The sequence below is a fragment of the Delphinapterus leucas genome, chromosome 1 (genome assembly GCF_059928025.1).
Source record: "Delphinapterus leucas isolate spDelLeu-1000000601 "Yukka" chromosome 1, BTC_Dleu_Yukka2, whole genome shotgun sequence".
Lineage (NCBI taxonomy): Eukaryota > Metazoa > Chordata > Mammalia > Artiodactyla > Monodontidae > Delphinapterus > Delphinapterus leucas.
In genome coordinates this window covers 73,143,241-73,155,848 of record NC_143129.1, presented here as the reverse complement: position 1 = coordinate 73,155,848, position 12,608 = coordinate 73,143,241, and the positions used below count along the sequence as shown (strand labels likewise).

The window sequence follows — 12,608 nt, the reverse complement described above, 5'->3', positions numbered from 1 at the left end:
ATTTAGGAGGCTATTGTAATTATACAGACAATGGATGAAGATGGCTTGGACTGATGGTTAGATTCTGGATATACTTAGAAGGTAGAATCAGTAGGTTTTGCTGATGGATTGGATGTGGAGTATGAGAAGCATACTACAATATTTTTGACCTGAGCACCCTAGAAGAATGGCCTTACCACTCAGCGGGAAACACTGTGGGAGAAGTACATTTGAGAGGTCTACCAGGAGCTTAATTAGTTTTGGATATCTTAACCATGAGATGTTCAAGGGGATGTTTTGAGTAGGCAGTTGTATATAGGAGTCAAGGCCAAGGGAGTGAGATGGACTAGAAATGTAAACTTGGGAGTCATCAGTATATAAATAATATTTAAAACCCTGTGACTAAATGAGATTACCAAGGAGTGAGTAGAGGTATATGAGAGGAGCTAATGCAGACTTACGCTTGGGAATGAGGGGCATATTTAGTGTTGAGAGTAAGAAAAATGGAGGAGTCCAAGATGATTTTAGGTTTCTATTTGGATAACTAGATAGAAATAGATGAGTTAACTAAAATAGGAAACACAGGGGGAAGATAAATTGTAGTTTAAATACCCTGTTAACGAATATTTCAGTGGAGATGTTTAGTGAACAGTTGTAAATATGGGTCTTCAGTTACGTTTTGAGAGGTTTGAGCCAGACATATACTTCAAGTCATGGGACTAGATGAGAATGCCAGGTGACAATATGGATTGAAAAAAGATTCATCTGGGGGGCTTCCCTGGTGGCACAGTGGTTAAGAATCTGCCTGCCAATGCAGGGGACACGGGTTCGAGCCCTGGTCCGGGAATATCCCACGGGCCGCATAGCAGCTAAGCCCGTGCGCCACAGCTACTGAGCCTGTGCTCTAGAGCCCGTGAGCCGCAACTACTGAAGCCTGCGCGCCTAGAGCCTATGCTCCGCAGCAAGAGAAGCCACTGCAATCAGAAGCCCATGCACCACAATAAAGAGTAGCCCCTGCTCGCCGCAACTAAAGAAAAGAAAGCCCGCACACAGCAATGAAGACCCAATGCAGCCAAAAATAAATAAATTTTTTTAAAAATTAAAAAAAGAAAAAAGATTCATCTGTAAGAAACACGAGTAATTAATGTGGGATGTGGTGTAAGAGAAGGCAACAACAACAAAAACATTGGAGGGGAATGAGAACTAAGAGATTTTGACAAGGGAAAGTTGCATGTCAAATGCTGCAGAGAAAAATCTAGGGTGAGGACTGGATAAAAGCAAGTGGCTTTGTCAATTAGAATATAATGTTTATGAGGCTGGTTACGGTAGAATGGTAGTGACAGAGTCAATTTTCGTTACTTTGGGCATCAAATGGGAAATAAGGAGGTCCATTGATTTATGACTCATTCTATTGTATTTTATCTACCTAAAATAATGCCATGATTAATCTAATTAAAATTAATAATTAGGTCAGACATTAACTGGCAGTATCAAATATGTCAGAAATGAAATTACAGTTCTGTGCTAGTAATGTTTCTTGGTTGTAAACAACAGAAACCTACTGTAACTTAAAGCAGAAACTGCAGACATTAAGCAGAAAAGGAATTTATTGGAAGGCTATTTGTTAGTTCACAGACTCCATGGAAGGCTAGAGAATTCAGCTTGAAACGTGGTGGGAACCAAAGGAGGCCACACAGCAAAGAACACAGCCATTGTCTCAGCTCAAGAAGTTGGGTTAGGACCACCAACCACTTAACAGCCCGCAGCTTGCTAGTACTGCTGCCAGTGGCAGACTCTCTTCACAGCTGTGAATAATCTGTATCTCTCTGAGTCTTTATTCACTAATGCCCAAGTCTTTGAACTTAAAAGGAGTATGTGACTGGCCAAGCTTAGGTCATATGTCCATGCTCTAGTTTCCAGAGAGCTGGGAGAGAGGCTGTGTCTCATTGCTCCAGGCTTCTGTAGTTGGAGATATTTCCCTCACAAAAACGCACTCAGTGGTGATACCAACAAATAGAAAAGCTATTGGAATGCTGGATAGCCAAACCAACAGCTAGTACTATAAAAACTAAGTACAAAATCTTAAAGATTAGGGAAACTAATTTGAAATTCACATGACCAAAATGAAAATTATTTAATAAGCTCAGGAATGTAATCCATGGCTCGCCTTACCAATATTAAATATCAAGAGTATCAAATTAAAAACTTGGCTTTGATCTCTCCTGCTTTGTACCTTATAGTATAGGCCCTTCAATGTCCTCTCTCCCAAATCTCTGGGCCCCTATAACCTACACTGGGATTCACGATGGCAGCCTGGTCAAACTAAACGGAGGCAACACTACTGAACCTACTAGTAGGAGCACATTTCTGGGGATGAGATTAGTCTTAGCTAGACCTGGATGGATATTAGGCGTAGCTGTGACCCTTTGGAGGGGAAAGAGAAAAATACCACTATGCAGAAGAGCAAATTGGGTTGAGGCTAGGGGAAAAGTGCTTTGGGCCACAGCAGAAGCTGAGTGGCCAGGCCAGGGATTGGGTGGGGTAGGAGACATTATCTGTGGAGGGAAGAAGAGAAAGGCATGTGTTGCACAGATAGTGGCTGCCCAAATTCTTCAAGTAACTAGGCCTGTGACCTTTTTTTTTTTTTTTTTTTGGTACTGGGATTTAACTTGATTTTTAAAGGTGCTTCCCTGCCAGAAGACCATTATGAAGTCTCCCCACAGAGGAGAAGACCCTTTATCTGTGTAATTCAAATAAAACTAGACTTTTTTGCACTTTTAAGTGCACTTGCACTTTTAAAAGACTAATTTTGGCATAGTGACACATCCAAAAGAAATACAAATCCCAAACTTCCAAAACTTGATAAGTAATGTAGCTCTTTAATGGAGTCTACTGAAGCTACTTTAAAGGGAATATTAAACAACAGCAAAATGTCCCCATTGCCCCCCCCACCCCCCCCACACACAGAGTCACTGCCCCAGTCTCTCTTCTGTCACACAAAGGCCGCAGCTCAAATTATAAAAGTGCTTTCATTCCTAGGCTCAGGAGTTTGGATCAGTTTGTAAGTGCCTGTCACCCTCAGTTTCCTTTATTCAGCAGTGGAACGGTGGCTCTCCACTACGAGGTGGAAAGGAATAAACCCAAACAGCAGTGTCAATGCCCATGCTCATGTTACCTGTTGCACTTCCTCAGGGACTTCTCTGACCTCAAACTTTTGAATCCTTTGTTTAAAAAAGAATTACCAAACACTTCTAATAGTGCTTTCTATGTGCCAAGTCACTACTCCAAGTGCTTTAAAGTATTAACTTGTTTAATCTTTATGAACAATCCATGCAATAGGTATTGTTACTGTCCCCATTTTACTGATTAGAAAACGGAGGCACAGAGAGATTAAGGAACTTGGTTTAGATCCTACAGCTAGAGATTAAGTGGTAGAGGCAGAATTCAAACCCAGGCAGTACAGGTCCAGAGTCCATGCTCATTATCTCTATCTGTGTCATGCTGGCCAGTGCTTGTAAATCAGCATCCTGGAATGGTTTGCATTAGAATCACCAGGGATACTTGTTAAAAATGCAATATTTTGGCCCACCTCAGACTTACCATGCCAGATTTTTTTTTTTTTTTTTTTTAGAGAGTAGAGTACCTGGGTATTTATATTGCAAAGTCCTGCAGGTGATTTCTGTATCCTTTGTTAAGAACTTCTGTTTCAAAAGGACTTAGTACTGTCACCATGTTCATTTCTGATCCTGGCTTCCTTTGAGCATAAGATTAAATGCTTTCAGAGGGATACCTGATTATTGCAGAACTTAAAATTTATACTATTGTACCATAGTTGTCTTTTTAAACCATTTCTACCTGAAATTTAGTTGAAATCCTTTCTTAGAACAATATTTGACCAATGAAAACAAAATTTTCACTCATTTTCCACAAATGCATTTAAATGCAAAAATTCACTTGGAAACTGAGAACATGCTGTTCCATTTATGATGAGAATGAAGAGAACTGTAATAGGTTCTAGAAAGTATACCCTATGTGATATGAAAAGAGAGCTCTGAATTATGGAACAGGTCTATATAGTATCATACCTCCATCCTTAGTAAGGATTGCAGCTGGCAATAAAGCTCAGCTTCTAGTGTGAGCAAGTGTTCAGTCTGGCTATTTTGCTAACCTGAGATCTCAAGAGAAATTTTGTCCGCTAAGGTAGATAAATCAGATTATGGACTAATATTTTAAGGGCATTAAAAGAAATTTAAAATACATACTTTTTTTTTTCCCACTTTGTAGTTTGTCTTGTCAAGTCCAATCTTTCCTAAAATGTTCTTTATGGATATTTTACAGTCCTCCCTATTTCTTTGTGTGAAACCAAGATCAGAACTGCTTTGGAAAGAAAAGGATCAAGATCTGTAGTGAAGACTGGGGAAATATCCAGACACTGAGAATCAGGCAAGGAGAGATACCTTTAGAAATATAAATTAAGTAGGACCCCTCTCCCTCTACCTCTAGAAGGTTGTAGAATCACTGATATGAAGGAATCAGCTAGAATAATATCTCCCCGTGTTCCTGTCCCCTGCTTACACACCTAGGGCATTTGAGACTACTCTTGTACAACTTTACCCCATTCCTAGAGCCTCTGCCTAGAACTTTAAAAAATCATTTTTGGGGGGCCTCAACATTTTCCCCATTTTTTCCAACAAAAAGTAAAGTAATTCTCTTTGATATCAATATCTAACTTTTTCCTTGAAGTGTTTCCTAATTAATCTCTTTTTTCAGAAAACTTGTTGGCTCAGTTTGCTATAGCCTCAGACCCTCCCTCTGTCCCTTCCCCATGCTTTGCTTTGGTAGCATATCTGTAGGATGCAATTTAATTCTCAGGAAATTCACTTCCTGCCAGTAGTCCTGAGTAAAGTCAGTTTTTAAAATGAAACATCTTATAAACATTATGTCTGACAAACTCTCATATGGTTAAACTCTATGCATTTAGTGTTTGATCTTTTTCCTTAATAAGACATTTTTCGGATTGCCCCACTCTTGGCACTCAACAAATAATGATTGATAACAAGTTTCAGGAATCCTAATGTATTTTTCCTAAATCACACACGGTCCAACCTTTGAAGAAGCCCTGTATTATAGCTGACAAAGTTTTGAAATTTGATGAGCTCAAATTATTGAATGAAGTAATAGGAAGTATAGAGTCAAAAACTTCCTAGCCCTCCACCTGTCCAAAGCACGTAACCAACATTTTGTCTAAGAGCTTTCTTCAGGGAAAACAATCCTACCCAGGTTTATAAACACTTTCCCTGAAACTCTCATCAAGAGAGAAGAGTGATTTGGAGGCTACTGTCTTATTCTTGGGAAAGTTTACAAGGACTTGTTTTGACCATGAACCTCAAAATTAATTCTGGGTTTGAAAAAGAGACATATATAACTGTTAGGTTGAACCTTATTAAATTACTGAGATTTTTTTGATATATAAAAATATGCATTTATGTAAACATTATTTCTCAACTTAATGCAGTTTATAACATTTAAAAATCAGTATTTAATTGCAAATGATTTGTCCTTCATGCCAGCAATACAAAGTGTTGCATTAGTACCACCGAAACCAAAGGAATTGGCGAGTCCAGTACATCTTTTCTCAGTTTTCCATTCCTGTGTCTTGAGTGGAACATAATTGAGATCAAATTGTGGTTCTGTACAGTCTAGGTTTAAAGTAGGTGTCAGTTTTCGATAATAACAAGCCAGGGTGGTGAAAGCTGCCTCAACACCCCGGCAGCCCCCAGGAGGTGTCTGGTGGCTCCCATGGTAGAGGAAACAGCAAGGGCATGTGCATGGTCTTTGAAAAGATGTTTGATGGCTTTGTTTTCAGCAGCATCTCCCAATAGTGTGGAAGTAGCATGTGCATTGATATAGGATATCTCTTCAGGTTGTACACCTGCATCTTTTATGGCAGCAGCCATACATCTGCACCTGGCCTCATGCGGCCTGCGCAGCCGCGGTCCCCTGAAGTTACTGAGATTTGACTCACAAAAATGACAGTTTTATATGGTTCAGTCATACACTTTTTTGTGTGAATAAAAGGGGAGTTCAAAATCAGTTGGGCAGTTCTGGAGGCTTCCTATAGAGTTTGATATGAGAACCATCTCTTAAACTTGAGTTTGTACTTATTAGGATTTCAAGCTAATTTTTCCTCTGGTGACCTTGCCTGCATTATCAAATTTGAATTTAGTGTCAAAATTTTCCTCTTGTCAGAATGTGAACCTTGGCTCACTCTTGGGCCATCTGTTGTGCACTAATAGTTTTGATGTATTCTGCCTCTGGCTGACGTGCGCTAATGGTGCAGATGCAAACTTTACATTTCCTTTTATTGGTCTGTAGTTTTATTGCATACATTAGTGGCACAAATACTGCATTCACATAGCTATTTCTATTAACTGTTTCTACTTTGGGGATGAGTAATGTACTTTGCCTATGTTTTTACTACGATGTGAAGTCCTACATCATAGACATTTTAATAGGCTTTTAAATGATTACACTATACTTAATTTTACTACCTCTAATTTTTTTTTTTTTTGCAATTCTTATTTTCAGGATATGTCCCTATGTGTGTCTGTGTATTTAAATGATCTCAAATTTTCGGATTGCTTTTGCTTTTTAATTGCTTTAAATGAAGGGACACATTTGGTTTCTGATCAACAATTAGTATAACTACTAGAAATTAACATTAGTTCAGAATATTGTGAATCTGATAAATAACTGTGAAAGGCCTACTTTTAATTACTACTTTGACCTTCTTATTTTATTTTATTTTATTTTTTTTGTGCGGTACACCGGCCTCTCACTGTTGTGGCCTCTCCCTTTGTGGAGCACAGGCTCCGGAGGCACAGGCTCCACGGCCATGGCTTATGGGCCCAGCCACTCCGCGGCATGTGGGATCTTCCCGGACCGGGGCACAAACCCATGTCCCCTGCATCGGCAGGCAGCGTCTCAACCACTGTGCCACCAGGGAAGCCCTGACCTTATTTTTAAGATTTGATGTGCTCTTCAATTTGTTTGGCAGTTTGAAAGATACTTGGTAAGATAAATGAGGTAGAGTGATAGAACACAAAAGTTCTCTAGGGTAGGAACATAGATCAGAGAAAATTTAATACAAAGCTATTTTTCAAATGAGGATAGATGCTCTTTTTATTTTTGGTCTGGTTTTAACAGTTTTTTGTGTTGGAAAACCAACCCCATCTATGTAATCCAGTGTATATGGATCAAATATAAAATATTAAGAGGCTATTGTTATTAATGTGTACCTGATTTGCAAAAAATTTTTTTTTAAATAATGTGTTATATCTTCCTAAATTTTATTTATTTATTTTTGGCTGTGTTGGGTCTTCGTTTCTGTGCGAGGGCTTTCTTTAGTTGTGGCAAGCGGAGTCCACTGTTCATTGCGGTGCACGGGCCTCTCACTATTGCAGCCTCTCTTGTTGTGGAGCACAGGCTCCAGACGCGCAGGCTCAGTAGTTGTGGCTCACGGGCCTAGTTGCTCCGCGGCATGTGGGATCTTCCCAGACCAGGGCTCGAACCCGTGTCCCCTGCATTAGCAGGCAGATCCTCAACCACTGCGCCACCAGGGAAGCCCTGCATAACTTTTTGACATGTTGATCTAAGTGATCTAAGTGAAAACTGCTTAGTGTCAGAAGTGCCACCTGTTGCAGATTGAGTTTCCTTCATTCCTACAGGACATCATTAGATATTGAGGACCTTCTTTTCTATCAAAAATAAAGGACTCCAGGGACTTCCCTGGTGGCGCAGTGGTTAAGAATCTGCTTGCCAATGCAGAGACACGGGTTCGAGCCCTGGTCCGGGAAGATCCTACATGATGCAGAGCAACTAAGCCCATGTGCCACAACTACTGACCCTGCGCTCTAGAGCCCGTGAGTACAACTACTGAGCCCACGTGCCACAACTACTGAAGCCCGTGGGCCTTGAGCCTGTGCTTCACAGCAAGAGAAGCCACCGCAATGAGAAGCCCGCACACTGCAACGAAGAGTAGGCCCTGCTTGCCGCAACTAGAGAAAAGCCCGCACGCAGCAATGCAGACCCAACGCAGCCAAAAATAAATAAAAATTTTTAAAAAGCATAAATAAATAAATAACCCCAGCCTTGAGTCAGAGTTTCCTAATATAGGAAAAGCTGTTTTACCTAGTACAACAGAGACTAGTGGGTAATCTGTTAATTAACAAAATTGGTTAAAGCAGGGGATCATTTTTTTTTAAAGATGTATATGTATCTTATTTTGTTTCAGTTAATTATGTAAATGTGCATTCATTTGCCACGTTTTGAGGTAGGGCCAATTCCTTTTGGGTCCAGATCTACTAAAGTTCCATGTTGTCTTTCTTGAAATAAACTATACTCACAGTGCTCTCTTTTCACGCTGTATCTTATCAGTTACATAGTAGTTTATTAAATTACACAATTAGTAACAAATGCAATTAGCAAAAGTATTTTGGCAAAATACAAAAACTAGTCATGAATGTTCAGTGTGCTAGGGGCATCAGTCAGTAAGTTTTAGAGGGGAGTGGGAAGGGTCATTTAACCTAGTGAGTTAGTTTAAGTTAAGGTCAGTTTCTATTCTACACAGATATGTAGAATCAACATTTGGCAAAACTTAGTAAGACCTCAGTTTTATTGTGTTTTACCATCATAACCTCCAGCTGAGCAAAATGTGGTCCTGTTCTTTTGATAAGTTAGTCTCCAATGCTTTAGCTGTCTTAAAAAGAGAAGAAACAGATAACTTCGGATGCTGTATTATGCACTAATATTTTGTCTTTTTCTAACAAAGTGCTTGGAAGAGGGGATTGGGAGACCTGTATGAAAATAGTGTATTTTCTCACACACAATATTGTGTAACATTGGAAAACTGATGCTTCATTCTCATAGTGAAATGTTTTGGTGTTTTCCCACCAGTGTTTCTCTAACTTCCTCTGGGAATAAAAATAACAAAGCTTTGATTATAATATTTGTGCACATAGTGTCCTCCCTGAAGATAACCCTTGGTATCTCAGTCCTATAAAGGCTTTTTAGGAGTCCGTTTGAAGATATCGTAAAGTTAGTAACATAGCTTTGAATGACAGTGACAAAATATATCATATTTATCTCTATGGCAACATCTTTTTTTTCTACTTTTCCTTTTTATTTTTAAGTAGCTTCACCTTTGTTGCAGCTGGATTATATTAACTGACTTAATAGGAAAGAAAGAATTTTGTTCAGATTCATCTAATTGTACCTGTATTTTTCCAGGATTGAATTTCCTATACAGGTTCTTTAATAAATAAGTAATGGGGGGGTAATATTAAGAATAACAATATCAGATAATATCAGATAACAAATGTGGGTTTTTGAATGCTGTCAAAAAAAGAGTAAAGCTGTCTCTGATTACTTTAACCCTTATTGAGATTTCTCTTGAGTAAATACCATTAGCATTATTTCACAAATTTATAATATAACAAGTAATCAGGGTTGTGTTTAGCTACGAGTGACAGAAAATCCAAAATAATAGTGGCTTGGACAAATTAGACTTTTGCTTCTCTCTCATGTGAAGTTCTGGAGATCTTACGGTAGCTCCTTGATCGTCAGGATCACTAGCTCCTTTATCTTATTGGTCCATAAATCTCAGATTGCCGTTTCCATCTCATGGTCCAAGATGGCTACTCCAGTTCTAGCAGTCACACCTGCATTCTAGCTAGCAGGGAAGAGAAAAGGGAAGGAGGAAGGTTGCCTTCCACCATCACCACCTTGACAAAGTTTCGTGCACCCTTTCTCCTTAAGTCCATTGACCAGAACTTGAATATATGGCTTCATTTGGTTGCAAAGGAACATAGTCCTTTTTCTGAGTGGCTTTGTGCCCAACTAAATGCCATTAGAAATGGAAGGTCCTATTTCTATTCTAATGTTACAGAAGGGAAAGCAGATATTGAGCACAAATGACTGTTCCTGCCACAGTTAACATTCTTTCCCTAACAAAATAAAAGCTTGAATTTATGTTCTTTAAAAGAAACTATCGTCTGTAGCACAACGCTGAGTACGTGGCAGGTCACTATGCTCGGTAAATTTTTTTTAATGAATGGTACGAAGTCAATAAATACTTGTTGACTGGCTCCTTTTCTCTGGAGATGTCACTGTTAGGATTAGTGGAATGCCATAAAAAGTGAAATGAACATAGTTGGAGAGAAAAAATGATTGATGATTCATTGTTATGGCAAGAAACGTTTAACTTGAGGAAGAGAAAGTAAATGTTAAATGAAACAACTACGCTGTCCCAGGCATGTGTGTGTACAAATTATTTTTTAATATAAAATAAGCACAATTAGAGTTTGTAGTATACCAGCTTTGATTCCCTGCCGTTCTAACCTGTAGGCCTCTTGGTAAACAAGCACTTTAAATTATAGGTTTTCCTCCCATTTTGCAAACCTTTAATAATTAGAGGTAAGGCAGGTTAACTGTAATAGTTTTTATGCATTCAAGATGTGATTCTTCTTTTTCACAAATAATAATGTGATTTTTGGTTTTCTGCTGCAAAAGTAACTGCTTTGTTTGAAATTTAATGAAGAAAGTAGGAGGCATTATGTTTGGAAAATCGTAAGATCTTAGCAGGAAACTCAGCTTTAAGTCTGAGCCTGACCTTAACCCATGACCAATGGAATCTAAGTGTGTTTATTTTTACAGTAGCCATAATTTGGGGCTTGTAAGTTTGTTGGTTTGTTTTCTCATTCAGTTTTGGGGATCCTGAAGCAGTATTTTAATTATAGGAGTTTAGCTATTTATAATTTTCATGGCATGAAGATCAGCATGTTTTGTTTTGTCTTGGCTATCATGTTATCTTACTCTCAGAAACGCGTGGTCTTTGTGTCTAACAATGCACTTAAAAAGAAACCTCTCATGCTGCAAGGCTGGAATTCTAAAAGAACAATTTCACTCATCTTTTCCCCTCTTTTTAAAACAACATGTATGTTCTCTTGGAGATGTTGCCTTGAATTAGACAAAGCACAAGCAGTTACTGCAAATGTTTTCTGTACAGCTTTGTTCATGTACATTAATTTCAATTTGTTTTTCACAGATTTTTTTCTTAGCTTTGTCGATACTTATATTTCATAATCACATTGACTTTGAATTAAGTTGCATTGAATTTTTATCACTCTCAGCTATTGTCAAATCCTACTTTTTGATGAGTCCTTCCATATAGCAAGTTTGTTGAATGAATGATAAGCAAACAGGAAAAGAAAGCAAGAGGGGTTAGACTGTGTGTCAGCTTTATCTCAGTTTAATCATGCTCCCTTAAATGGAAACATTTATATATATATACTTTTTTCTTTTTTTCCTTTTTGCTGTGACAATTCCCATGTTTTTGCTAGGAAAAAGAGGAGTTATTGAAAACAGTAGTTAATATCAAAGTCATTAAGTCATTTATAATCAGCGTTGGAATACCTACAGATGTGTTTATCTTTTCCAAAACACTCATACTACCCTGTTTTTGATGCCAAACTCTTCTTGGCTCATTCTTATTGCAGTATTTGTGTGGTTGGGAACAAGAAACCTCAGATGCCCTGGGTCATTTATAGATGATCAGAGGTTGGCAATATTACATTTAGAATTATATAGTTATGCTAGACATGCACTTGTAATTTTTTTAACCCTTCCACTACGCTGTATAATTTTTAAGGGCAAGAACTATGTATCTTCTTCAGTATATACCTGTTGCTTACCAAAAGAAAAGTCTAACACTGGCTGCTTCAAAGGAAGAAGAGGAGGCTAAGCAGGCAAGGCTCTCGGCCTTGGCCTTGCTTCAGTGAGAATCTCTTTTATGTATCAGTAATTTGGGATCAGAATTCTTTTTTGAGGGTGAGGGGAACGTTCCTCTTCTTTAAAAAAGAAGTTTGAAAATGACTCTATTAGATAACTTCTGTGTCTTGTGACATTATCTAGTGTAACCTCCTCATTTTACAGGACTGGAAACCATACAGATCATACAGCTACTCAGCGGCAGAGCTAGAATTAAAATCCCTCTGTTCTGACTGCTTGACCAATACTCTTTATAGTATACTGCAGCATATATGTTATCAGAACCTAGGAATATTCTAAGAATACTATTGATACGTAGTACCTGGTAATGATAGTCATTCAGTAATTCATAATGTTTATTGCGTTATGAATGAATGAATCGTAAAATGGTTTGTAGTTAATTACCCCCAAAGCCAGGTTCAGATAAAAACTGTCATTTTTTTTATGATTGCGATGAAATGTTGGCATCCTAAGAACTCTGAATTTGACTTGTTATAGGACTAAGCCAATTATTATGAGTAACAACTTGTTCTTTGTTAATCTTAGGATCACCTGCTGCTACCAGCTACCACCCATAACAAGACTACAAGACCAAAGATGTCAATTGTATTACCAGCAATAAACATAAATGGTAAGTTGGAATTTTGGTTTATGAACGACATGCAATTGCTTTGTTTAACCTAGATTCTCTGGATTAACTAAAAGACATAAAATGTTCAGTTGGTTAGTTATATGTCCATGCATTAATTCTGAAACATTTTCCCACTGTTTTCACAAAATATTATTTTTAAATTCTTGTGCTC

At 38.2% G+C, this 12,608-nt stretch overlaps 1 protein-coding gene across 1 annotated transcript in view; it reads left to right on the top strand.

The window, feature by feature from the left end:
• ATF6 (activating transcription factor 6) overlaps window positions 1–12,608 on the top strand; it is a 221,298-nt gene that overhangs the window by 156,317 nt on the left and 52,373 nt on the right. The window contains exon 15 of the mRNA XM_022565564.3: window positions 12,352–12,436. Within this exon, the coding sequence (XP_022421272.2) occupies window positions 12,352–12,436 (85 nt within the window). The remainder of the gene's footprint in view (window positions 1–12,351; window positions 12,437–12,608) is intronic.